The sequence below is a fragment of the Carcharodon carcharias genome, chromosome 11 (genome assembly GCF_017639515.1).
Source record: "Carcharodon carcharias isolate sCarCar2 chromosome 11, sCarCar2.pri, whole genome shotgun sequence".
NCBI lineage: Eukaryota > Metazoa > Chordata > Chondrichthyes > Lamniformes > Lamnidae > Carcharodon > Carcharodon carcharias.
Genome location: NC_054477.1, coordinates 164,071,572 through 164,095,444, shown reverse-complemented (window position 1 = coordinate 164,095,444; position 23,873 = coordinate 164,071,572). Strand labels below are relative to the sequence as shown.

At 48.0% G+C, this 23,873-nt stretch overlaps 2 protein-coding genes across 5 annotated transcripts in view; one reads left to right on the top strand and one right to left on the bottom strand.

Annotated features, from left to right (window-relative positions):
* Positions 1-3,312, top strand: part of LOC121284098 (ankyrin repeat domain-containing protein 10-like) — a 64,841-nt gene extending 61,529 nt beyond the window's left edge. For all 4 annotated transcript variants that reach the window (XM_041199173.1, XM_041199176.1, XM_041199175.1 and 1 more), the window contains exon 5: positions 1,286-3,312. In XM_041199173.1, coding sequence (XP_041055107.1) covers positions 1,286-1,782 — 497 coding nt within the window. In that variant the 3' untranslated portion in view covers positions 1,783-3,312. The remainder of the gene's footprint in view (positions 1-1,285) is intronic.
* A 14,761-nt stretch (positions 3,313-18,073) lies between these two features.
* On the bottom strand, positions 18,074-23,665 carry ing1 (inhibitor of growth family, member 1). Its single transcript, XM_041199411.1, has 2 exons — positions 23,258-23,665; positions 18,074-19,295 (listed from the first exon to the last, which is right to left on the bottom strand). The coding sequence occupies exons 1-2, from the start codon at positions 23,391-23,393 to the stop codon at positions 18,601-18,603; spliced, it is 831 nt and encodes a 276-aa protein (XP_041055345.1). The 5' UTR covers positions 23,394-23,665; the 3' UTR covers positions 18,074-18,600.
* Between the last annotated feature and the right edge of the window lie 208 nt (positions 23,666-23,873).

The following is a 23,873-nucleotide window of genomic DNA, read 5'->3' as shown; positions in this document are numbered from 1 at the left end:
AAGGATGATTTTGTCCTTATGGTTGCTTTAGGATTCAGCTACCATTAAAAGGTCCATCATTGCTGAATATTTTAAAAACATTTCTATCATTCTCTTGATCCGTCCTATAACTGAAATTGTGTTTTTTTTTTCACTTGCCTTGAATATTGAATTTTCCAATAACCGTTATTAGTCTTGATGCAGTCAATCCCTGCTCCAGCCTTGGATTCCCCCCCTTGCACCCGTGGTCCCCCGATTCTGGCGTTCATACACCTACCGTCAGCATTAATGACAGAGCCTTTAGCCACCTCAGCCCTATCCACTGAGCGACCCTGGCTACTGGTGAGTGACTGGGGGGACGTGGGGCAGTGCATTGGCTCTCAGCACCCCTGCCCCCCACCTCCCACATAGTGAGTCCCCTGCCCGCAGTGGGATAAGGCTTCCGCCCCAGTATAGGTTTACGATTGTGGATGAATGCATTCCTGGGGGTTTCGTCACATGACTTGCCCCCACACCCCAGCCATTAGTCGGCCAACACGCTCATCCTTGTGACACATCCATCCTGCCTTCCTACACCAATTGGAGAGCAAAAAGACTCATTACCCAATTGGATGATGTCTGACTGTCAGCCAAACAGCCTTTTTACCCATTTTCAATATTTTTATATCTGGTAAAGAGAAATAGTCCAAAAAAATGGCAAAAAGATATCTCTTTTAATGTCCTGATGATTTTTCTCCAGAGTTGCACACAGCAGTGTTCTGGGGATTGATCTTCAATTGCTGGAGACTCTAGGCCAATGCTGAAGCATTGGTAACCCCATGCCCTAGACCTATTCGGGCAGAGGCAGGAAGTTGGCAGGGTCTTCACCCAGCACCTGCCACCCTGCTACCAAACACGCTTCAGGGCAAAGCATGAAATCCCACCCCTTGTGTCTGTTAAACTCACTGTATAAATGTAAACTGCTGCTATATGGGTGTGGAAGGGAGGGTATGTAAAAACAAAAAGACACCCAATCGCCTCAGATTCTGTTCCAAACAACTCTCGAGTTCTCAGTCCTAGAACAGAAAGGCAGTGGAGGGAGAGAGATCTAACGTTCCACCTTAAAAACATCAAACTCCTCAGGTCATTATGAAACACCATCGCTAACGGCGACAAAGCTGCCTGGCAAGCCTCTGTCCGCCCCAGCCCATCCCATGCCCCCACCTCCAACCCTACTGCAACCAAAGGACACAAAGGGAGTCGGAATGGCTTTTTAAAATAACACTGAATTGTTCCAGTACTGTGATAGGTGTGTATCTCACCACAGATATGAATGGCTATAACTACATGGATAAAGTATTGACCCATCAGCCTGTCACAAACGGATCCTTCCACAGCTTCAGCTTCTCTCCAGTTCAGATGAACAGAGCGGGTGACGTCTCCTTCGGAGGAGCTGCTGAATTGACTGGCGGTTTGGGTAACGTCTCTGCCCAGCTCTCCTGTAATGGAAGTGGATTTCAGACTGATGGAACCACCCCAAGTGTGGCAAGTGCCCAGCCTCTGTCAGAAACCTGTGGCTCACTCCACCACAATGGCAGCCCTGGCAGCTGTGTGACAGTCAAACCGATGTTACCATCATGTCACACAGCTGGATGCCTGGAGGATCATGATCCACTACAGTATGGCCACTATCACGGGTTTGGAGACACAGCCGAAAGTATTCCCGACCTCAACAGTTTTATGGAACACTCCAATTCTGTTAAGGTGGAGCAGAGCTATAACAACGCTGTTTATAGCGCAGTTCACCTCTTCCACGGATCGTAAGACAGGTTGCTGGGAGTTGCTGGTGTTTCTTGTTGGCCACACTGATAATTTCACCAGCAGGGTTATATGAAACGCTCGAATGTTTGTTTATATTTTTATATTTCAATTTAAAATGGTATTGTCTTGTTAAAAACTGAAGCTTTAATTGGGTTTCTTACATTAGGAGGGGCAACACAAGGAAACAGGAGGAGGCCATTCAGCCCCTCAGGCCTGTTCAAAAAGAATTGTTAACCTGAGCGAGCAAGTTAATGTTTGTTACTGGATTAAATTGACCCAATGAAAGCAGGGAAGCAAATTGTAAAAAGACAGCATTTATAAATATCACTTTTGTTCTAATTAATGTCATTTGAACATTCGGGACGAAACCTATAGTTTAAGCACAGGCTCCTCTGAGATTTTCTATTCATTCATGGGATGTGGGCTTCGCTGGCTGGGCCAGCATTTATTGCCCATCCCTAGTTGCCCTTGAGAAGGTGGTGATGAGCTGCCTTCTTGAATTGCTGCAGTCCCTGTGGTGTAGGTACACCCACAGTGCTGTTAGGAAAGTTCTATGTTTTAACTTCCTCCAGCAATGTTTTGATTTAATCCATTTTAATCGGTGAATAATTTCTCACCTGGGCAATTTAAGTTTTGGTAACGTTGTTTACAGTGACTTTTAGTTGTTGAAAAGCCTGTCCTCTGGTTATGCAAGTGGTTATGGTCCTTGCCAGTAACTCAGTTCAAATCCCCCCACAGACTGAATTCAGAAAACCTGGCTATGACTGGGCTGGCACCAGATAAAATCAATCACTGCAAAACTTGCTGATCTGTCATTAAAAACTCATCTGGTTCATTTCTGTCTTTAAGGAAGGAAACCTGCTGTCCCCACCTGACACCTAACTGCATATGTGACTGAATTACACATGTAGATGTGCATCAGTTACATATGGAAGTGACAACCTTATCTTCTGTGCTTTTGTCCAGACATTACCATTTTAAGTTCTCTGGGTGATAGATTACAGCTGAACAAAAGTAGAATTGTTTTTCGAGAACTCATTGATGTGCGTTAAGATTTAATGGTTACATGTTTTAAATGTGATGAAAAGTGGATTAATTTGAAGAAAGATTTGTGTAGTTCAAGCCTTTGTTGATATTCTGCATGATTCAGAGCTTGCGTTATCCTGCTGTCACTTACATCTCCGTAATTTCCAGCCTGAGAGAATGTAAGCAGTTTTCAACATAACCTTTTTTTGATGTTGTGTTGGTTAAATCGGCAAGAAAGTCAATATTTTGCTTATTAAAAATGGAAAGTTTTGTGTTTCCATGCCATTATAAAATTCATATTTTAATTGTTAATTTTGCTTATAAAAGGAAAATGCTTAATTTCATCAATTACAGCCTCTAACCATGTGCATTAAAAGGCATTATCCTTGTAATTATCGCTTTGCTTAATGCATGCTTTGTTTTCCTTGAAAAGCATCAGAAGCTTGTCCTAGTTTTTGTAAAACAATTTGTGTATAACAGATTAAATAAAGTTTTCACACTACTGTTTAAAAAACTTTTGTCTTCCAAAGTCTTGTCTTATTTTAGAGATATTGTTGAGTACTGTACATAAACGTTCCTGTCTGTCATTTCACAGTTTTCATTGAAAGACAAAACACTGCAGAACTGTTTATTGGATGCTGACCTTTTTGGTGGGATTTCAGGAAACTGCACCCTTGCAATACAAAATATATACATTATATATAGTCACCAAGCAGCTGATGCTAATGCTGAGCAAGCAAGAGATCCAGCTCGTCTGATCGTAATCTTTTTCTATATTGTAGAAACAAAGAGGGAAAGCTACTGAACACAAAAGCACAGGACTCCAGTGATCATTCTTAAAATTTGGAGAATTAAAATGTTTATTAAAAGATAGACAAGATAAAACTTAAACACACACAGGTTAAAAGATACTCAGTCAGAAAAAATTTACAAAAATAACCCCCAAAATGCTTTATCAAAGGTACACAATAAAACTATCTTTTTGGCAACAGCCCTTATTGATTCGTAACCATCAAATCCAGGAAATATTACCCAAACCGAGAAATTGCTTTCGCTTTAAACAAGTACAATCCATGACTTCTCAAACAACTCCATGCTGATGTGGGTTTTCCAAAGGGAGATTTGAAACAAACTGTTTCTCAGGATAAATATTCTTCTGGCCCAAAACTTGAGTTGCTTTCTTTAGTTAAAAGAATTTTGTAGCTTTTCCAGCACATTCCATACACACAGGAATTGGCCTTCAGTCGGTGGGACTTCTCCTATAGCAACTCACTACAGCTGAAACCCTGTTTTCATAACTACCCTTTTCATCCTAGTCATCCGTTGTCTTCAAATGTCCCTTTGAAAACCCAGTTTCCCCAAATATTAAAACCTCCCATGTTCCTTTTTCCTCTCTATTTTGGGTCAATAAAATTTAAAACGCCTGCTCCTGTTTACTCAGATCTCCTGTAAAACATAAATGTTCCTTTGAATCTCCGAGACTCTTTTGAAATGCAATAGCTACAAATCAATTTCAACACTTAACCCCAAATGAAAATTTCAAATCTACTCTGTTTACTTGTAAGTCAAAAACTCACCATAATGCCTCATTACAAAATGCAAGAAGATAACACCCTCTACTCTTTTATCCTTTACTTTCTATAGAAAACCTTTGCCTTTGACTAACCCTGGGCGCACACAGACAGTTTACCCTTACCTACACAGACACAGTTTATCCTTACCTACACAGAATATATAGATATATACACAGAAATATAAAAATATACAGACATCATCACACCCCCCATGTCTAAATTCTACTGTCACATGCGAATCATGACTTCAAACAATCAAAAGCTTATGAAAAATAGCCAGCCACATCTTGCTGTTTCTGAAAACCAAGGTTTTCATCTTGAGATTTTTAACACTTTAGTCCAGAAGGCATTTGTGGTTCAATTTATATTCCTGGTAAAAAAAAACAAATTCAGGTCACAACGGGTTAAGCCACCCAGGGTATTGAAATACCACAAGAGAGCTAATGTTAAAAAGATTGTACCCTGGTCTGCTTGGAAACAAATGGGCAGGCATCAAGCACAGCAGAGCACATCATTAATGTCAGGATGGTTTCTGTGGAATATCCTCAACAGTGGACGCATGTTGTTAAACAGTTAATCCTTTAGGCAGTCCCTCAGGATCGAGGATGACTTGCTTCCGCTCCGGGTGGATAGGCTTTGAGGTGGCAGATAATTCCAGAGGCTGCCACATGTGGGGCTGGTTAATGAGATATTTGGAGGTTTGTGCACTCTCTCCAACAGCTCGACTTTGCCTCTGCAGGTTCCCAGTGGAACCTCTCGATGTGTTCAGTACCTTCCCAAATAAGCCATTTTGGTCAATCACAAACCAGGGTCTCCCAGGAGTTGGTGGGGATGTTTGATATCTACAGCGATGCTTTGAGGGCATCCCTCAGGCATTTCCTCCCTCCTCCTGGGAGTCTCCTGCTGCAACCGAGCTCCAAGGAAAGAAACAGATCATCTTGTTGCTATCACTCCCACACTGAAGGCCCCACTGCTCGGTTTGATTTTAGGTAAGTGACCTCACCACAGCTGAAGGAAGGGTCAGAGGTCAACCCCTGTCCCTCAACACCTCTTGGAGGAGATCAGATTTGGTGTTTTGAGATTGGAACAATCCAAGTGAGGTCAAGTTTGCTTTCTGAGGTTAGTACCAATTAATAAAGGGACAATTAGCTTAAGTAATTTTAGTCTTAATAGAGGACAAGGAAAGTGGGTGTTATATATTTTAACGATGTGAAGATAGTAATATCTCAGTGTGAAAAGTGTTTCTGGTTCCATCTTATATTTCCCATTAAGAATTCTGGTGGTTTACACTCGGATGAATCTTCCCAGAGCGCTGTGTGTGTGAATTCACAAGATCCTGGACACACACACGTTCTGATTCCTGAATTTCCAACATTACATTAATGATCTCATTTTTAAAAGTATTTAATTGGCAGTAAAGCACTTTGCGACTCCCTGAAGTCATGCGAGGTGGTGACCCTATATTGGGAAGGAAGATTGTCATCTAATTCAGAGGAGACATGAAGTCTACTTATGGGAGTTACATCGATGGTGAACAATTAATTTGCGCAGACCTGAGAGGCTCAGATCTCCCAAATGAAAGGAGCCAGGATTATACAAACATCTCTCAACGTGTAGAAATTCCCTGGAATTTTCTATTTACACCTTTTCTCAGTTGTGGAGATCCTGGCTGGTGACTCCATGGGGACAGATTGATTCAGACAGAGCTCCATCTGGAGTGAGACTGTGCCAGTTGTCAAATACCAGGGAACAATATCACAGGAGAGCAGTTAGTTTGTATTCAATTGTTGGGATTATTCATTTCCAAATTATTAAATCCATTAACCAGATTAAGATGCTAAATTTTTTATCCGTTCTTGGATGTGGGCTTCGCTGACTGGGCCAGCATTTATTGCCCATCCCTAATTGCCCCTTGAGAAGTTGGTGGTGAGCTGCCTTCTTGAACCGCTGCAGTCCATGTGGTGTAGGTACACCCACAGTGCTGTTAGGGAGGGACTTTGACCCAGCGACAGTGAAGGAACGGCGATATATTTCCAAGTCATGGTGCTGTGTAGCTTGGAGGGGAATCTTAATTAACCAGATCGCTTGCATGTTTCATAATTTGACTAAAGGTAATTTGCTGCCACTAGCAGTGCATCTTAACAATAGTCTGAATCCCAGACCAATTGCCATTTGATTGAGTGTTGGGAGAATTTGTGTAAATATTTTAGTATAAAGGAAACCAACATAAAGATCATATCACAAAATAGAGTGCCTTTTGGCAGTAACACAATTTATGCATCATCCTCCATTTCCAGCCTGTTGTGCCTCTCCAATTTTAATCACTCAATTTATTGGTAGCTGTGTCTTCAGCTGTCTGGACCCTAAGCTGTGGAGGTAAAGTCATTATAATCCACAGAGGACCATCAGTATGGAAGGAGACAATTAGCTATATAGTTTGAGGGGCATCGCTCTGCTGTGTGGGGTGAGGTCTCCATGAATTACCACAGCCGATACAGGGATTGAAGCCATGGTCATTATCATCATTCTGCATCACACTCTAGTTACCTGGTTAACTGAGCTAACCAGCTCTCAAAGCTCTGGAATTCCATCTCTACCTCTACCTCTCCTCCTTTAAGACTCCTTTGAAACTGACCTCTTTCACCAAGTGTTTTGGTCAACTGACCTAATATCGCCTTCTGTGGCTCGGTGTCAAATTATGTCCTATTTTAAAGTGGCTTGGGCTGTTTTACTGTGTTAAACGCACTGTATAAATACAGTTAGTATCTAGGCACACAGGCAGCGGAAACTCCATTTCTTTGAGAGCTTTGTGACGTTACACAGATGCTATGCACCGTGGGTTGGAATCTGGGATTAGCCAGGAGTTTCTCTGCTGTTTAACTGACCAGATCCACTTGAGGATTGTGGCTCAATTTCTTCTGGAACTTTCTCCTCGGAGAGGTTGGTATCAATTCAGACTAAATGATCACTCATAGTTCAACGGCAAAGTATATTTTAAATTGTTGCATTAAGCAAGGATGAAAGTTCTAACAAACTTTTAAACTCTGTAAAGTAAACTTTGTTAAATTAAATCATCTTTCCCCCCCACCCCCACTGCCTGGTGAATGCCATCAGGAATCGAGGGTAGCCTCTGCCATCTTGTGGCCAGCTGCAGTATAGCACCTTCCCGCTCTGGCTCCCTGTTTATATTCTGGTGTGTAAGTGAAATGGCTGTCGGTAATCCAGTTGGATGCTCTCATCCCCTGGTTAAGGTGGAACAGTTTTTATTTGCTCTTGGGATGTGAGAATCTGTCCCACATGAGCAACAGAAAGACAAAGTTGGGTCATGGAGACCACATAGCAGAATATAATCCTGTCAGGACCTCTTTCCCATACTGCTCCCCACCTCTCACTATATCTGACACAGAAACAGCAACATTTTAATGAGCTGGAATGCCCACCCACAGAGACTGCCTGTTTTCATAGAATCATAGAATGGTTACAGCACAGAAGGAGGCTATTCGGCCCGTTGCTTCCATGCTGGCTCTCTGCTAACAGCAACTCAGCTGAGCCCTCTCCCAGCCTTTTCCTCCTAACCTCGCACTTCTCTTTCTCTCCATATAATTATCTACGTCCATTTTGAAAGCCTCGATTGAACCAGCCTCCACCACACACGCTGGCCATGTATTCCAGGCCCCAGCCACTCGCTGTGTGAAAAAACTTTCCTTGTGTCCCCATTGCTTCTTTTGCCAATTCCCCTAACTCTGTGTCCCCTTGGTTCTCGATCCTTCCACCAATGGGAATAGTTTCTCCCCATCTACACTGTCCAGACCCCTCATGATTTTGAACATCTCCATCAAATCCGCTCTCCGCCTTCTCTTAAGGAGATCGCCTCTGTCACATCGGCCGACTCTGCTCCTGCCTCAGCTCACCTGCTGCTGAAACCCTCATCCATGCCTTTGCTACCTCTAGACTCGACTATTCCAATGCAATCTCCTGGCTAGCTTCCATCTTCCATGCTCCATAAGCTTCAGCTCATTGAAACCTCCACTGCCTGAGGCTTTACTCACACCAAGTCCCGTCCATCCTGTGCTGACCTACATTGGCTCCAGGTCCAGCAAAACCTCAAATTTAAAATTCCCCTCCTAAACCTTATCATCTTTCAACCTCCTTCTCATTTTTTATTCATTTAGGGGATATGGGCTTCGCTGGCTGGGCCCAGCATTTATTACCCATCCCTAATTGCCCCCTTGAGAAGGTGGTGGTGAGCTCCCTTCTTGAACCGCTGCAGTCCATGTGGTGTAGGTACACCCACCGTGCTGTTAGGGAGGGAGTTCCAGGATTTTGACCCAGCGACAGTGAAGGTCCAGTATCACTGTGTTAAAGCTCTCTATAGCTGAACCCAACTCAGCTGTCTCCCAATATTAACGTGTGCATGATCCCAGAGCGCAGACATGTATATATTTCAGGTAATCCAAAAACAATGAAGGAATGCAGGCACAGGACACAGGTGGGTGATTGCTGATGATTGTAACCAGTCTTTTTTTTCCCCTCTCTTAAGGGCAGTGAGTTAAACTAAGAAATGTTAATTAATAATCTCATAATTATAGGCATAGCAGGGCACCTAGGTCACAGGTTGTGAATGCACAACCTGTTGCGCGTGGGAATGCGAGGACACTTCTCCTGTCCTGTACAAGTACATGTGCAGGAAGTGTCAACTGGAGGAGCTCAAACTCTGGGTTCCAGCACTTGAGCAGCAACTGTCGTTACTGTGGTGCATCTACGAGAATTAAAACTACATGGATAGCACATAGCTGGAGGTGGTCACCCATAGCTTAAGGGTATGCAGGTGAAGAAGGAATGGGTGACCATCAGGCAGTCAAAAATCACTAGGCAGGTAGTGCAGGAGTCCCCTCCCTGGAGTGCACCTCACTGTCCAACCTCTGAATGCTGGCGAGAGCGATGGTGCCCATGGCAGGTGCAGCCAGGGTCTAGTTCATGGCACCACAGTGTGGCTCAGCTGCACAGGGAGCAGGAACTTTGGTCAGGAAAGCAATAGTAATGGGTGATTCGATAAAGAGGGAAACAGACAAGTGTTTCTGCAGTCACAGACGAATTCAGGAAGCCATGTTGTCTCTCTGGTGCCAGGGTCAAGGTTGTCACTGAGCGGCTCCAGAGCACTCTGACGGGGGAGGGTGAACAGCCCATGGCTGTGGTCCATATTAATACCACAACATAGGTAGAAAGAGGATGACGGGTGGAATTTAGAGAGCTAGGAAAGAAATTAAAAAGCAGGATCTCAAAGGTAGTAATAACTGGATCAGCTCCCATGGCAAGTGCTGGTGAGTATAGAAAGAGGAAGGCTGAACAGGTTAATGCATGGCTGGAGTAATGGGGCAAGAGGGAGGATTTTAGATTCCTTTCGAGTGTCCAGACTGCTCGTGATTTTGAGCACCTCCATCAGATCTCCTCTCAACCTTGTCTTCTCCAAGGAAAACTGTCCCAACTTCTCCAATCTACCTTCAAGGCTGAAGCTCCTCATCCCTGGAACCCATTCTCATCAAGATAAAGGGGGGGATGGGGGTGGTCACAATATTGGTTGAAGGAACAATCACAGCTACGGGGAGAGGTTATCAAATCAAGTGATGAGCATTACTCGGTTAGATTTAGCATAATCACAGAAAAGGACAAAGGTCCTTGAACAGAAGTTTTCAATCAGGCGGAGCAACTAATTTTACTGAAACTGACGTGATTTAGCAAAAGTGGACTGGATTCAGATCCATGAAATCAGTGTCAGTGCAGCGGGAATTGTCCGAGGAGGAGATGGAGAGGGTTCAGAACTAAACAATTCCCACAAAGGAAAATGGTGGGGATCTCCAAATCTAGACCAACCCTCCCCACTGACACCAGATGTCAAAGAGCGTTCCAAGTAGGATACTAGACTAGACTAGTGACAAGACTAGACTAGTCACTAGACTAGTAATCCAGAGACCCAGGGTAATGCTCCAGGAACCCATGAGTTCATTAAAAATCTGGATTTTAAAAGCTCCATAAAACCATTGTGAAAGAAATCTACCATCCTTACCTGGTCTGGACTCCAGATCCACAGCAATGGTCTTTGAAAAGCCACTTAGTTGTATCAAACTGCTGTGAAGCCTAAAAAGGAATGAAACAGGATGGAACACGCGGCATCGAGCTAGGAACCAGAAATGACGATGGCAAATTCAACCCCCCTTTAAGCTGAGGAACCAGTGCTCCTCCATGTTCAACACCACCTGGAGGAAGCACTGAGGGTGGCAAGGGTGCAGAACGTTCTCTGGGTGGGGGACTTCAATGTCCATCACCAAGAGTGGCTCGGTAGCACCACTACTGACCGAGCTGGCCGAGTCCTAAAGGACACAGCTGCTAGACTGGGTCTGTGGCAAGAGGTAAGGGAACCAACAAGAGGGAAAAACATACTTGACCTCATCGTCACCAACCTGTCTTCTGCAGATGCATCTGTCCAGGACAGTATCAGTAGGAGTGACCACTGTACAGTCATGGTGGAGACAAAGTCCCACCTTCACATTGAGGATACCCTCCATCGTGTTGTGTGGCACCACAACTTTTTAGATTTCAAACATATAGAAACTCAAGACTGGACATCCATGAGGCACTGTGGGCCATCAGCAGCAGCAGAATTGTACTCGAACACAATCTGTAACCTCATGGCCCGGCATATTCCTCTCTCTACCATTATCATCAAGCCAGGGGATCAACCCTGGTTTAATGAAGAGTGCAGGAGGGCATGCCAGGAGCAGCACCAGGATTGGCTAAAAACGAGGTGTCAACCTGGTGAAGCTATAAAACAGGACTACTTGTGTGCCAAACAGCATAAGAAACAGAGTGATCAACAAAGCTAAGCAATTCCACAACCTCTGAACAGATCTAAGCTCTACAGTCCTGCCACATCTGATCATGAATGGTGGTGGACAATTAAACAACTCACTGGAGGAATCTTCAGTACTATTGCTGGAATATTGTCAGGGCCCATAGTCTTTGCAGTATCCAGTGCCTTCAGTCATTTCTTGAAATCATGTGGAGTGAATCGAATTGACTGAAGACTGGCATCTGTAATGCTGGGGACCTCCAGAGGAGGCCGAGATGGATCATCCACTTGGTACTTCTGGCTGAAGATTGATGAGCTGGGCTTGCCCATCATTGAGGATGGGGATATTTGTGGAGCCTGCCCCTCCTGCTAGCTGTTTAATTGTCCGCCACCATTCACGGCTGGATATGGCAGGACTGCAGAGCTTAGATCTGATCCGTTGGTTGTGGGATCGCTTAGATCCGTCTGTTGCTTGCTGCTTCTGCTGTTTTCATTTAGTCCAATGGTGTAGTTTAGCTGGGTTGAGTACCTTAATATTAGATATGCCCGGTGCTGCTCCCAGCATGCTCTCCTGCACCCCTTACCACCAGGCCCAATGCCTGACAGCCATGTTCTCGAATCTGACCAGCCTGAACAGTTTGCTATCTATATACATGCAGTGCCATGGCTTCCCTTGAAACTCCCTCCAAGTGACGTTCAACATAGATGACTATATGGAGGATTCTTCAGCTTGGGAGCGGCTCCAGTGTGAGATCAGATTCCCTTCACATGGGCACAGGAAAAGCAACTCTCACCTCTCATCATGAGGTGGTACTATATTACTCTCCTCCCTCTCACAATCATTCAAAATACTCCAAAAATTGTCATTTTTTTCTCAGTGACTGAAATTCCAAAGTCCAAAAAAAGTTTTAATTTAAAAGAAATTACAATAGAATTAAATATATGCATCAAATTGCCATTTTATTTCTAACCCTTCATTAAAATTGATAAGTGAAGGCCTCAGCCTGTCTCAAAGTCTGGGCTCAGATGGAGTGAATTTAACTTTCTAAGACATTACAAATGGGATGTGTTGTGTAACAGGGAATCAAGCTGTTACCACCCATTTTTACAACTACACCCAGGTTAAATTTACCCCCAAAGATACATGCCCAAGAATTAATCTCCAAACACCAAATTCAACTTTTACAAAGATCCCGTCTAAAATAGTGAATAAGTACATTCATAAATGGGATGTCTCAACCACTCCAGGAAACCAGTGCTGCTGAAACCCATCATTAATACTCCACACTACCAATGCACAGGACAAGGATGGTTCAACTCCTTCCCTGGTTTCTTAGTCCAACTATATTCCAGATATATTATTTACATACTATGCCTAGGCTAGTAATCCAGAGACCCAGGGTAATGCTCTTGGGACCCAGGTTCAAATCCCACCACGGCTGTTGGTGGAACTTGAATTCAATAAAAACCTGGGTCTGAATTTGGCCCTTGATGGGTGGTCAGCCAATCCCCGCCATCAAAATGGGCCCCGCCACCATTTTGTGTGGTCGGGCCAATCAAGGCCCGTGCAGCATGACACCCGACAGGAAGCCGGGGGGGGGGGGTGGGTGGTGGGATTCCCTAAAAGTGAGAGTGCGCTCTCTCATGCAATAGCACGAAAAAGCGCACATCTCCCTGAGGCTAAGTGCTGCCCCGGGGGATCGCTGAAAGGTTGTGAAAGATTAAAAATAGAGCAATAAAAAAATCATTAACATGTCCCCCTTGTGTGAAAATGTCACACGAGATGGGACGTGTTAATGAAATACACAAAAACTTTATTAAACTTTTTAAAATCCACTATCAAGCCTCATCCCGCCAGTGGACGAGGTTTGTAAAGTAATCACCTACCCGCCTGCCCATTGGGCCTGTGCACTGAGCCAGAGTTCACACGGGCCCCTCAAAATCCTGGTCACTTGGTGAGTTAATGGCCTTAACAAGGCCTTTAATTATGGCAGGCATGTGTCACGCTGCATAGCGCTCCCTCTGACTGAAACATTGCGATGCCGCGCGCTGGCATCAGGGCACTCGCATGATTTTAGCGCACGGAACTTTAAGCACTGACATGCGTGCTCCACCACCCACACCTCAGCCAGAGGATTCAGCCCCTGGAATTGAAAGTCTGATGATGACCATGAAACCATTGTCGATTGTTGTAAAAACCCATCTGGGTCACTAGTGTCCTTTAGGGAAGGAAACCTGTCATCCTTACCCAGTCTGGCCTACATGTGACTCCAGACCCACAGCAATGTGGTTGACTCTGAAATGGCTGAGCCAGACACTCAGTTGTGACAAAACGCTACAGTCACAAAAAAGGAATGAAACCGGACAGACCACCCGGCATCGACCTAGGCACCGGAAATAACAATGGCAAACTCAGCCCTGTCGACTCTGCAAAGCCCTCCTTACTAACATCAGGTGCCAAAATTGGGAAAGCTGTCTCACAGACTAGTCAAGTAACAGCCTGACATGGTCATCCTCACAGAATCATACCTTACAGATAATGTCCCAGACACCACCATCACCATCCCTGGGTATGTCCTGTCCCACCGGCAGGACAGGCCCAGTAGAGATGGCTGCACAGTGGTATACAGTCAGGAGGGAGTTGCCCTGGGAATCCTCAACATCGACTCCGGACCCCATGAAGTCTCATGGCATCAGGTCAAACATGGGCAAGGAAACCTCCTGCTGATCACCACGTACCGCCCTCCCTCAGCTGATGATTCAGTGCTCCTCCATGTTCAATACCATTTGGAGGAAGCACTGAAGGTGGCAAGGGTGCAGAATGTTCTCTGGGTGGGGGACTTCAATGTCCATCACCAAGAGTGGCTCGGTAGCACCACTACTGACCAAGCTGGCCGAGTCCTAAAGGACATAGCTGCTAGACTGGGTCTGTGACAGGTGGTGAGGGAACCAGCAAGAGGGAGAAACATACTTGACCTCATCCTCACCAACCTGCCTACCACAGATGCATCTGTCCATGACAGTATCAGTAGGAGTGATCACCGCACAGTCATTGTGGAGGCGAAGTTCTGCCTTCACATTGAGGATACCCTCCATTGTGTTGTGTGGCACTACCACCGTTCTAAATGGGATAGATTTCAAACAGATCTAGCAACTCAAGACTGGGCATCCATGAGGTGCTGTGGGCCATCAGCAGCAGCAGAATTGTACTCGAACACAATCTGTAACCTCATGGCCCGGCATATCTCCCACTCTACCATTACCACCAAGCCAGGGGATCGACCCCGGTTCAATGAAGAGTGCAGGAGGGCATGCCAAGAGCAGCACCAGGCACACCTAAAAATGAGGTGTCAACCTGGTGAAGCTATAACACAGGACTACTTGTGTGCCAAACAGCATAAGCAGCAAGTGATAGAGCTAAGTGATCCCACAACCAATGGATCAGATCTAAACTCTGCAGTCCTGCCACATCCAGTCGTGAATGATCAGATCTAAACTCTGCAGTCCTGCCACATCCACTCATGAATGGTGGTGGACAATTAAACAACTCACTGGAGGAGGAGACTCCACAAATATCCACATCCTCAGTGATGGAGGAGCCCTGAAGCATTTGCTACAACCTTCAGCCAGAAGTGCCGAGTGGAAGTCCCATCTCGGCCTCCTCCGGAGGTCCCCAGCATCACAGATGCCAGTCTTCAGCCAATTTGATTCACTCCATGTGATATCAAGAAAAGGCTGAAGGCACTGGATACTGCAAAGGCTATGGGCTCTGACAATATTCCAGCAATAGTACTGAAGACTTGTGCTCCAGAACTTGCTGCGTCCCTAGCCAAGCTGTTCCAGTACAGCTACAACACTGGCATCTACCCAGCTATGTGGAAAATTGCCCAGGTATGTCCTGTACACAAAAAGCAGGACAAATCCAACCCAGCCAATTACCACCCCGTCAGTGTACTCTCCATCATCAGTAAAGTAATGGAAGGGATCATCAACAGTGCTATCAAGTGGCACTTGCTTAGCAATAACCTGCTCACTGACGCCCAGTTTGGGTTCCGCCAGGGTCATTCAGCTCCTGATCTCATTACACCTTGGTTCAAACATGGACAAAAGAGCTGAACTCCCAAGGTGAGGTGAGAGTGACTGCCCTTGACATCAAGGCAGCATTAGACCGAGTGTGACATCAAGGAGCCCTGGCAAAACTGGAGTCAATGGGAATCAGGGGAAAAACTCTCTGCTGGCTGGAGTCATACCTAGCACAAAGGAAGATGCCTGTGGTTGTTGGAGGTCAGTCATCTCAGCTCCAGGACATCTCTGCAGGAGTTCCTCAGGGTAGTGTCCTCGGCCCAACCATCTTCAGCTGCTTCATCAATGACCTTCCTTCCATCATAAGGTCAGAAGTGGGGATGTTCACTGATGATTGCACAATGTTTAGCATCATTCGCAACTCCTCAGATACTGAAATAGTCCCTATCCAAATGCAGCCTGGACAATATCCAGGCTTGGGCTGATAAGTGGCAAGTAATATTCGCGCCACACAAGTGTCAGGCAATGACCATCTCCAACAAGAGAGAATCCAACCATCGTCCCTTGGCATTCAATGGCATTACCATCACTGACTCCCCCACTATCTACATCCTGGGGATTATCATTGACCAGAAACAACTGGACCAACCATATAAATACTGTGGCTATAAAAGAAAGCCAGAGGCTGGGAATCCTGTGACGAGTAACTCACCTCCTGATTTCCCAAAGCATGTCCACTATCTACAAGTCAGGAGTGTGATGGAATACTCTCCTCTTGCCTGGATGAGTGCAGCTCTCACAACACTCAAGAAGCTCGACACTATCCAGGACAAAGCAGCCCCGCTTGATTGACAGCACATACACTTCCTCCACCACCGACGCACAGTAGCAGCAGTGTGTGTACCATCTACAAGATGCACTGCAGGAACTCACCAAGGCTCCTTTGACAGCACCTTCCAAACCCACGACCTCTACCATCTAGAAGGACAAGGGCAGCAGGTAGATGGGAACACCATCACCTGGAAGTTTCCCTCCAAGTCACTCACCATCCTGACTTGGGAATATATCGCCGTTCCTTCACTGTCACTGAGTCAAAATCCTGGAACTCCCTCCGTAACAACACTGTGGGTGTACCTACACCACATGGACTGCAGCGGTTCAAGAAGGCAGCTCACCACCACCTTCTCAAGGGCAATTAGGGATGGGCAATAAATGCTGGCCCAGCCAGTGAAGCCCCACATTCAATGACTGAATAAAAAAAGTATATATTAGATACTTTGCAGAAATTTCTTCACTTACAGGATTGTGAATTCTCTACCCCAGAGGGTTGTGGATGCTCCATCATTGAATACATTTAAGGCTGGGATAGATAGATTTTTGGTCTCTCAAAGAGTCACAGGATGGGGAGCAGGCGGGAAAATGAAGGTGAAGCCCAAGATCAGCCATAATTATGGTGAATGGTAGAGCTGGCTCGATGGGCCGAATGGTCTACTCCTATAGATTTTAAACAAAGGTAATTACTTAAACATGGCAAATTTACAAGTTTCAAGCAGGCTAACCTACAACGAGACATTACTTTGAGATGGTCTAACAATGGTATCTAATCAGGGAGAAACAGTTCACAAATTTGGCTCACAGTGGCTAAATGTAAATAGAACATGAGAAATTTATCTGAGCAAATCCTGCTAGAAATGAGGGCATGTAAACATGGCTCTGAACGAAATAGGTCAATCAAGTTGAATTATTGTAAATCACCGGGCTGATGGATGAAAATCACTCTGTGGACTTTGCATATTTGGACTTTCAAAGCAGCTGTTGATAAGATGCCAGATGGAGTCCTCTGGGGTTAGAGGGCAGATCCAGGGTTGGATAAGGAGCTTGAGAGAATTTACAGGGCTGTCAGGAAGGGGAGCAAACTGATACAGGGACAAGTAGAGTTCTGCTGGGCTTAGCATCGAGACCGTTCCACCTCACTTCATATCAATTACTGGCACAGGGCAGGGGAAGGCCAGTATCCCGAGATCTCGGGTGATATGAAAATCTGTGCTGGCGTCAGAATCCTTAAGGCGAATGAGATTAAAATTTGATCTGTGTTGAGGGAATTGGTCCCACACCAGGCAGATAGCATCTGAAGTAAATAAATATACTGCAATGCATGAGGGAGCAGTTAATGCCCAGAATGCTGGGCTCTGGATGAAAGTCTGCTGAGATGGACTATCACAGCATCATCTTCGAGGGATATTTTCATATGCTTTAATGTATCAATTTAAAATTATATTTCATTTATAATTAAATAGGCAAATTTATAATGCAGGAGGAAGCAATGAAGTAGAGTCAGTGAGAGACTTGCCAGCATTCAATCAGAGGGGCTGAAAAATGCATATCTGAATGATTACATCACCACCACTGGTGGGAGGATGTAATTACAGTGTGACAAGTTTACATAGGCAGTTTCCATTATAAGTGAGGATGTGGGAATTTATTCACAAGTGAAATGAAAATCTGAAACAAGGTGAGATTTTGAAGATAAACACAAGGGCCAGGATTTTATAGCCCCTCCCGCCTTGCCGGATATTACAATCCTGCCGAACTGAATGAAGATTTAAATGACTCACCGCATCCGCTGGGGGTGGGGCGGGGTGTGTGTAGTGGTGGTGGAAATAAGCAGCACAATCTGCGTGAGGGAAAAGCTGTAGATATGGGTCCACCGGTTCCCAAACTACGGCGGGAGAGGTGCAGGAGATGGAGATGGCATCATCACCACCAGTCGCTGGACGAGGCAGAAATCACATGCACCAGTGCCAGGCATTTCATTTGCGAGTTTTTGTTTTATATATATATCACAGCTGTACAGTTTTTGTGTTGAACAAGTAACAATAAAATTATTTCTTACAATATGATTAAAGGCCTATGCTTATGAATCATACACTATACATGAAAAGCTCGCACCTGTACATTTATACAACATCTGAGAAACTAAAAACAAAAGGAGCTATTTCTGATAAATATTTTAATAAAACCATTTCCTCCAATTTGTTGTTTTTTTTGTCCTGGTGAGGATGAAATGCTGATAATAAAATAAAATGAACACTGACAGTTTTATAATTTTCCCAGGAAAGGGTGTGTTATTTTTACAAAACAGAAACAGTCCATGCGTTGGACACGAGACTTAAAAACCAGGGCTCCTTTATCCCCCCCTCTCTCTACTTTGCAAAAAAAAAAAAAAAAAATAACTGGTCTCCAGAAATCATGGCTCCTTCAGATACACTCTCACCATCCTTTCAACTCTCCATAATAAATATACATTAATTTGTGTTGCTGTACAGATAGCAGAAAAGGCTGGTGCTGCAACTACCTGGTGTAGGCCCTTTCCTTTTTGGATTTTTCCAGTGCTTTGTCCATGGTTTTCTCATTCTCCCCCCTGCATTTGGGACAGTACCATTTGCCTTTGGGCTTGTGGTTCAAACTCACACAGGAGAAGTGGAACCACTCAATGGGGCACTCCTCATTGTCGCAGCCGATCATCTCACCGTAGGAGACCTGGTTGCACAGGCAGTAAGTGGGCTCGTTGGGGTCAATGGGCAGGTCCGCCGGAGATGCTTCCCTCTCCGCCTTGGCTTTGGATCTCTTCTTCTTCTTGGACGTCTTGGCTTTCTTTTCCTTCGGCATTCCGGCACTGGCCTCCTCATGGTCATGGTTGCTGGACGCGTTCTCTCGGTTCTCGTTGTTACGCTGCCTCCTGGACCTCTTGGCGCTGGGTTTCTCTGCCGGAGCCGTGCCCTCGTTCCTGGACCTGTCCAGTGAGGACTTGTTGTTGGCATCGTTGCTCTCTGCACAGTTTTCAAAGAGCTCGACGTGGCTGTCCACTTGCCGACTCCGGTTCTCCACCAGCTCCACCATCTGGTTAACAATCTGGATTTTCTCATCACCTAGCTCCTGGCTCCTGATCAGAGCCCGCTGGATATAATGGAGGATCCGCCTGCGCTGAACTACATCTGTCTCTCTCTTGTGCTTCTCGTAATATTCATCCAGCTCCTTCAGGATGTCTGGAGAGAGAGGAAGCAAAGAAAAACTTGCATTTATATAGCACCTTGCACATCCTCAGGGCATAGCAAAGACTTTACAGGCAATGAACTATTTTTGAAGTGTAGTCACTGTTGCAATGTATGAAAAAGAGCAGCCAATTTACACACAATAAGATCTCACAGTGATGTGATAATGATTAGATCATCTCTTTCACTGATGTTGGTTAAGGGATAAATATTAGCCCCAGGACATCAGGAATAACTCATCCTGTTCTTCTTTGAAATACTGCCATGGGATCCTTAATATCCACTTCAGAGGACAGGCAGGACCTTGGTTTTACATCTCATCTAAAAGACAGCTCCTCCGACAGTGCAGCACTCCCTCAGCACTGACTCTCCGACAGTGCGGCGCTCCCTCATTACTGACCCTCCGACAGTGCGGCGCTCCCTCAGCACTGACCCTCCGACAGTGCGGCGCTCCCTCAGCACTGACCCTCCGACAGTGCGGCGCTCCCTCAGCACTGACCCTCCGACAGTGCGGCGCTCCCTCAGCACTGACCCTCCGACAGTGCGGCGCTCCCTCAGCACTGACCCTCCGACAGTGCGGCGCTCCCTCAGCACTGACCCTCCGACAGTGCGGCGCTCCCTCAGCACTGACCCTCCGACAGTGCGGCGCTCCCTCAGCACTGACCCTCCGACAGTGCGGCGCTCCCTCAGCACTGACCCTCCGACAGTGCGGCGCTCCCTCAGCACTGACCCTCCGACAGTGCGGCGCTCCCTCAGCACTGACCCTCCGACAGTGCGGCGCTCCCTCAGCACTGACCCTCCGACAGTGCGAAGCTCCCTCAGCACTGACCCTCCGACAGTGCGAAGCTCCCTCAGCACTGACCCTCCGACAGTGCGAAGCTCCCTCAGCACTGACCCTCCGACAGTGCGAAGCTCCCTCAGCACTGACCCTCCGACAGTGCGAAGCTCCCTCAGCACTGACCCTCCGACAGTGCAGCACTCCCTCAGTACTGACCCTCCGACAGTGCGGCGCTCCATCAGTACTGACCCTCCGACAGTGCGGCGCTCCCTCTGTACTGACCCTCCGACAGTGCGGCGCTCCCTCTGTACTGACCCTCCGACAGTGCGGCGCTCCCTCTGTACTGACCCTCCGACAGTGCGGCGCTCCCTCTGTGCTGACCCTCCGACAGTGCGGCGCTCCCTCTGTACTGACCCTCCGACAGTGCGGCTCTGCCTCAGTACTGACCCTCCGACAGTGCAGCACTCCCTCTGTACTGACCCTCCGACAGTGCGGCGCTCCCTCTGTGCTGACCCTCCGACAGTGCGGCGCTCCCTCTGTACTGACCCTCCGACAGTGCGGCTCTGCCTCAGTACTGACCCTCCGACAGTGCAGCTCTGCCTCAGTACTGACCCTCTGACAGTGCGGCATTCCCTCAGCACTGACCCTCTGATAGTGCGAAGCTCCCTCAGCACTGACCCTCCGACAGTGCGAAGCTCCCTCAGCACTGACCCTCCGACAGTGCGAAGCTCCCTCAGCACTGACCCTCCGACAGTGCGAAGCTCCATCAGCACTGACCCTCCGACAGTGCGGCGCTCCCTCTGTACTGACCCTCCGACAGTGCGGCGCTCCCTCTGTACTGACCCTCCGACAGTGCGGCGCTCCCTCTGTACTGACCCTCCGACAGTGCGGCGCTCCCTCTGTACTGACCCTCCAACAGTGCGGCGCTCCCTCAGCACTGACCCTCTGACAGTGCAGCGCTCCCTCAGTACTCTCCTTCTGACAGTGCAGCACTCCCTCAGTACTGACCCTCTGATAGTGCAGCACTCCCTCAGTACTGACCCTCTGACAGTGCAGCTGTCCCTCAGTACTGACCCTCTGACAGTGCAGCACTCCCTCAGTACTGACCCTCTGACAGTGCCGCACTCCCTCACTACTGACCCTGTGACAGTGCAGCACTCCCTCAGTACTGACCCTGTGACAGTGCAGCACTCCCTCAGTACTGACCCTCCGACAGTGCAGCGCTCCCTCAGTACTGACCCTCTGACAGTGCGGCATTCCCTCAGCACTGACCCTCTGATAGTGTGGCACTCCCTCACTACTGACCCTGTGACAGTGCAGCACTCCCTCAGTACTGACCCTCTGACAGTGCCGCACTCCCTCAGCACTGACCGTCCGACAGTGCAGCGCTCTCTCAGTACTGACCCTCTGACAGTGCAGCGCTCCCTCAGCACTGACCTTCCGACAGATGCTGCCAGACCAGCTGAGTTTTTCCACCACTGTTTTTATTTCACACTTGCAGCAACCGCGGTATTTTTCTATCACCTCAAACTTGGGTATTGGCTTTGCTGGTAAATACTTTGTCTAACTTGGGGCAAAACGTTTCCCAAAGGGGGAAACCTGTAGCCCTGTATCTGAACCAAACGTTTAATCTCCTGTCATCATCAGGTTCTGGTCCTGGGTGCAAGGTGTGTGGTTTATTAGCAAAGATCCAGCACCCACAACCTGAATGGGGCAGTTATTGGGAGCCCCACAGGCCAGTGTTTGCATGTTTCCTCTGAGTGTTGAGGGTGAAGGTTGCAGAGGTCAGAGGGCACAGGTCAGAGGGCACAGCTCCCTGGGTGTCAGAGGCAATGGGAAGGAGCCCAGAGGAAACCCCAGCGGAGGAAACCCCAGGTGTTGGGCACCGGGTACACTCGGCCCGAGAGAGAGGGGAGGCTGGAGCCGGGATCAGGGCCGGGACTCCCTCCACACAACCCGCCTCCTACCGACCCCGCAACCGGGGGCCAAAATGGAGGAGGTGCCCGGAGGAGGTGGAGCCTCGAGGCGAAGAGGGGCCCCGCCCACTCCTCGCCCCCCCCCAATTCCCCTCCAGACTGACAGCCATGTTCTCCAATCGGCGGCCGAGACTCCGACAGGGCTCGGCAAGAGTTCAACCAATCAGCGACCGACATCCCCGCCCCCTCTCCCTCCAGTGATTGGCGGGATCGGCGACCTATCAGTGGTCGTCGCCCGTGAATCAGGAAACGGCAATTGGCCAATGAGGGAGAGGGGCGGGGCTATGGTAATGAGGCGCTGCGAGTATAAATGGCGGCTCCGGAGGGGCCGCAGACAGAAGGAGATGGAGCCTCCGGTCGAGTAATAGGGCTGGGGCATGGCGGCCTAACCGCCCTTTACACCCGCCCGGCACTTCCCGCCACCCTTTCCCCACACCGCAAACATACACACACACAGACCCCCCGGGGTTAGCGGCTCCTGGAGCCGGGCACAGCCGCCTGGCCTGGCCTGGCCTGGCCTGGCCTCGCTCACCCATCCCCGGCTGTGAGGCGGGATCTCCGCCCGTCCCCCCAACCCCGGGCTCTGTCCAGTTGCCCCTTTAAAAGAAGCCCCCCCCCCCCTCGGGGGGCGGGGTGGGAGTGTCTCCCAGACCGGGCACAAGCTGCCAGCCCAGCCCAGCCCGGGCCGGGAGCCCAGCCGTCAGGGGGGAAGCTGGCAGAATCCCACCACCACCCCCCCCCCCCCCCCCCCCCCCCTTGTGCCGGTGCCAATGCCCGGCTTCCGCTGCTTTGATGCGGCGGTGGTGGTGGTGGTGGTGGTGGTGGGGGGAGTGGGGATTATGGGGATGGGGCTCGGGCTCTCTCTCTCTCTCACCTCCCTCCCTCCCTCCCTCGCCGCCCCACTCTGCCTGCAGGACCTTTATTCCTCTTTCTGTCAAAATGGCTGTGTTTTCAAGCTGATCTTTTGTTCCGCCCCAATCCTGACGCTGCAGTTCACTTCTCTCCCCGCACACACACACACACACACTCTCTCTCTCTCTCTCTCTCTCTCTGTGTGTCTCTAACTATAAAAAAATAATGATGGCCGAGCGGAGCCGGGCAGGGACGGGCTTTGCAGTGAGGAGCCAGCCCCGGGCTTCCTCCCCCCCCCCCACCCCCTCTCTCCCCCCCACCTCTCTCTCTCTCTCTCTCTCTCTCTTTACCTTGGTATTTTGCATCGATTTCCCTCATCAGGGAGACGTTCCTCTGGAGATCAAAAGGCAAAGACTCGATTGAATCCAGATAATCCTCCACATAGTTCACAACGTGGATCTGCTCTCCGTTCGCAGGACTCAGCATCTTCCAAGCTACATTTGTTATTTGTTGGTGGGGAGTGAGGGAGAGGGAGAGGGAGAGGGAGAGGGGGCAGGGACAGGCTGACTTTCTTTCTCTCTCTCTCTCTCTCTCTCTCTGTGTGTGAAGCTGCTGAAAGCCGTCAGGAGCTGGAGAGGGAGGTCGGGTCTGTCCGGCCTCACTCACCCAAACCCTCCCCCCCCCCCCGGGTTTATATTTTTTGGTGGGGATTTGGAGGAGGAGGTGGGGGGGGTTGGTGGTGATGGAGGAGGAGGACGAGGAGGAGGAGGGGGGGGTTGGTGAAGAAAAGCAATTATTAAATAAAAAACAACACGCCGCAGAGACGGGGGAAGATGAATGGGAAACCTCCTCTCCCCTCCCCACTTCTTCCCCCCGGGTTCAGCAAGGGGTATAGCCTCCCTCCCTCCCTCCTCACCCTCCCCACTCTCTCTCTCTCCCTCTGTCTCTCAGCACAGTCCGATCCCA

What these genes read in the sequence shown, in the direction of transcription:
- ing1 (XM_041199411.1), bottom strand. Translation starts at nt 23,393, where the DNA reads ATGCTGAGTCCTGCGAACGGAGAGCAGATCCACGTTGTGAACTATGTG. An exon ending in AATCGATGCAAAATACCAAG is followed by an intron (nt 19,296 to 23,257) that starts GTAAAGAGAGAG and finishes CTCTCTCTCCAG; the next exon opens with ACATCCTGAAGGAGCTGGAT.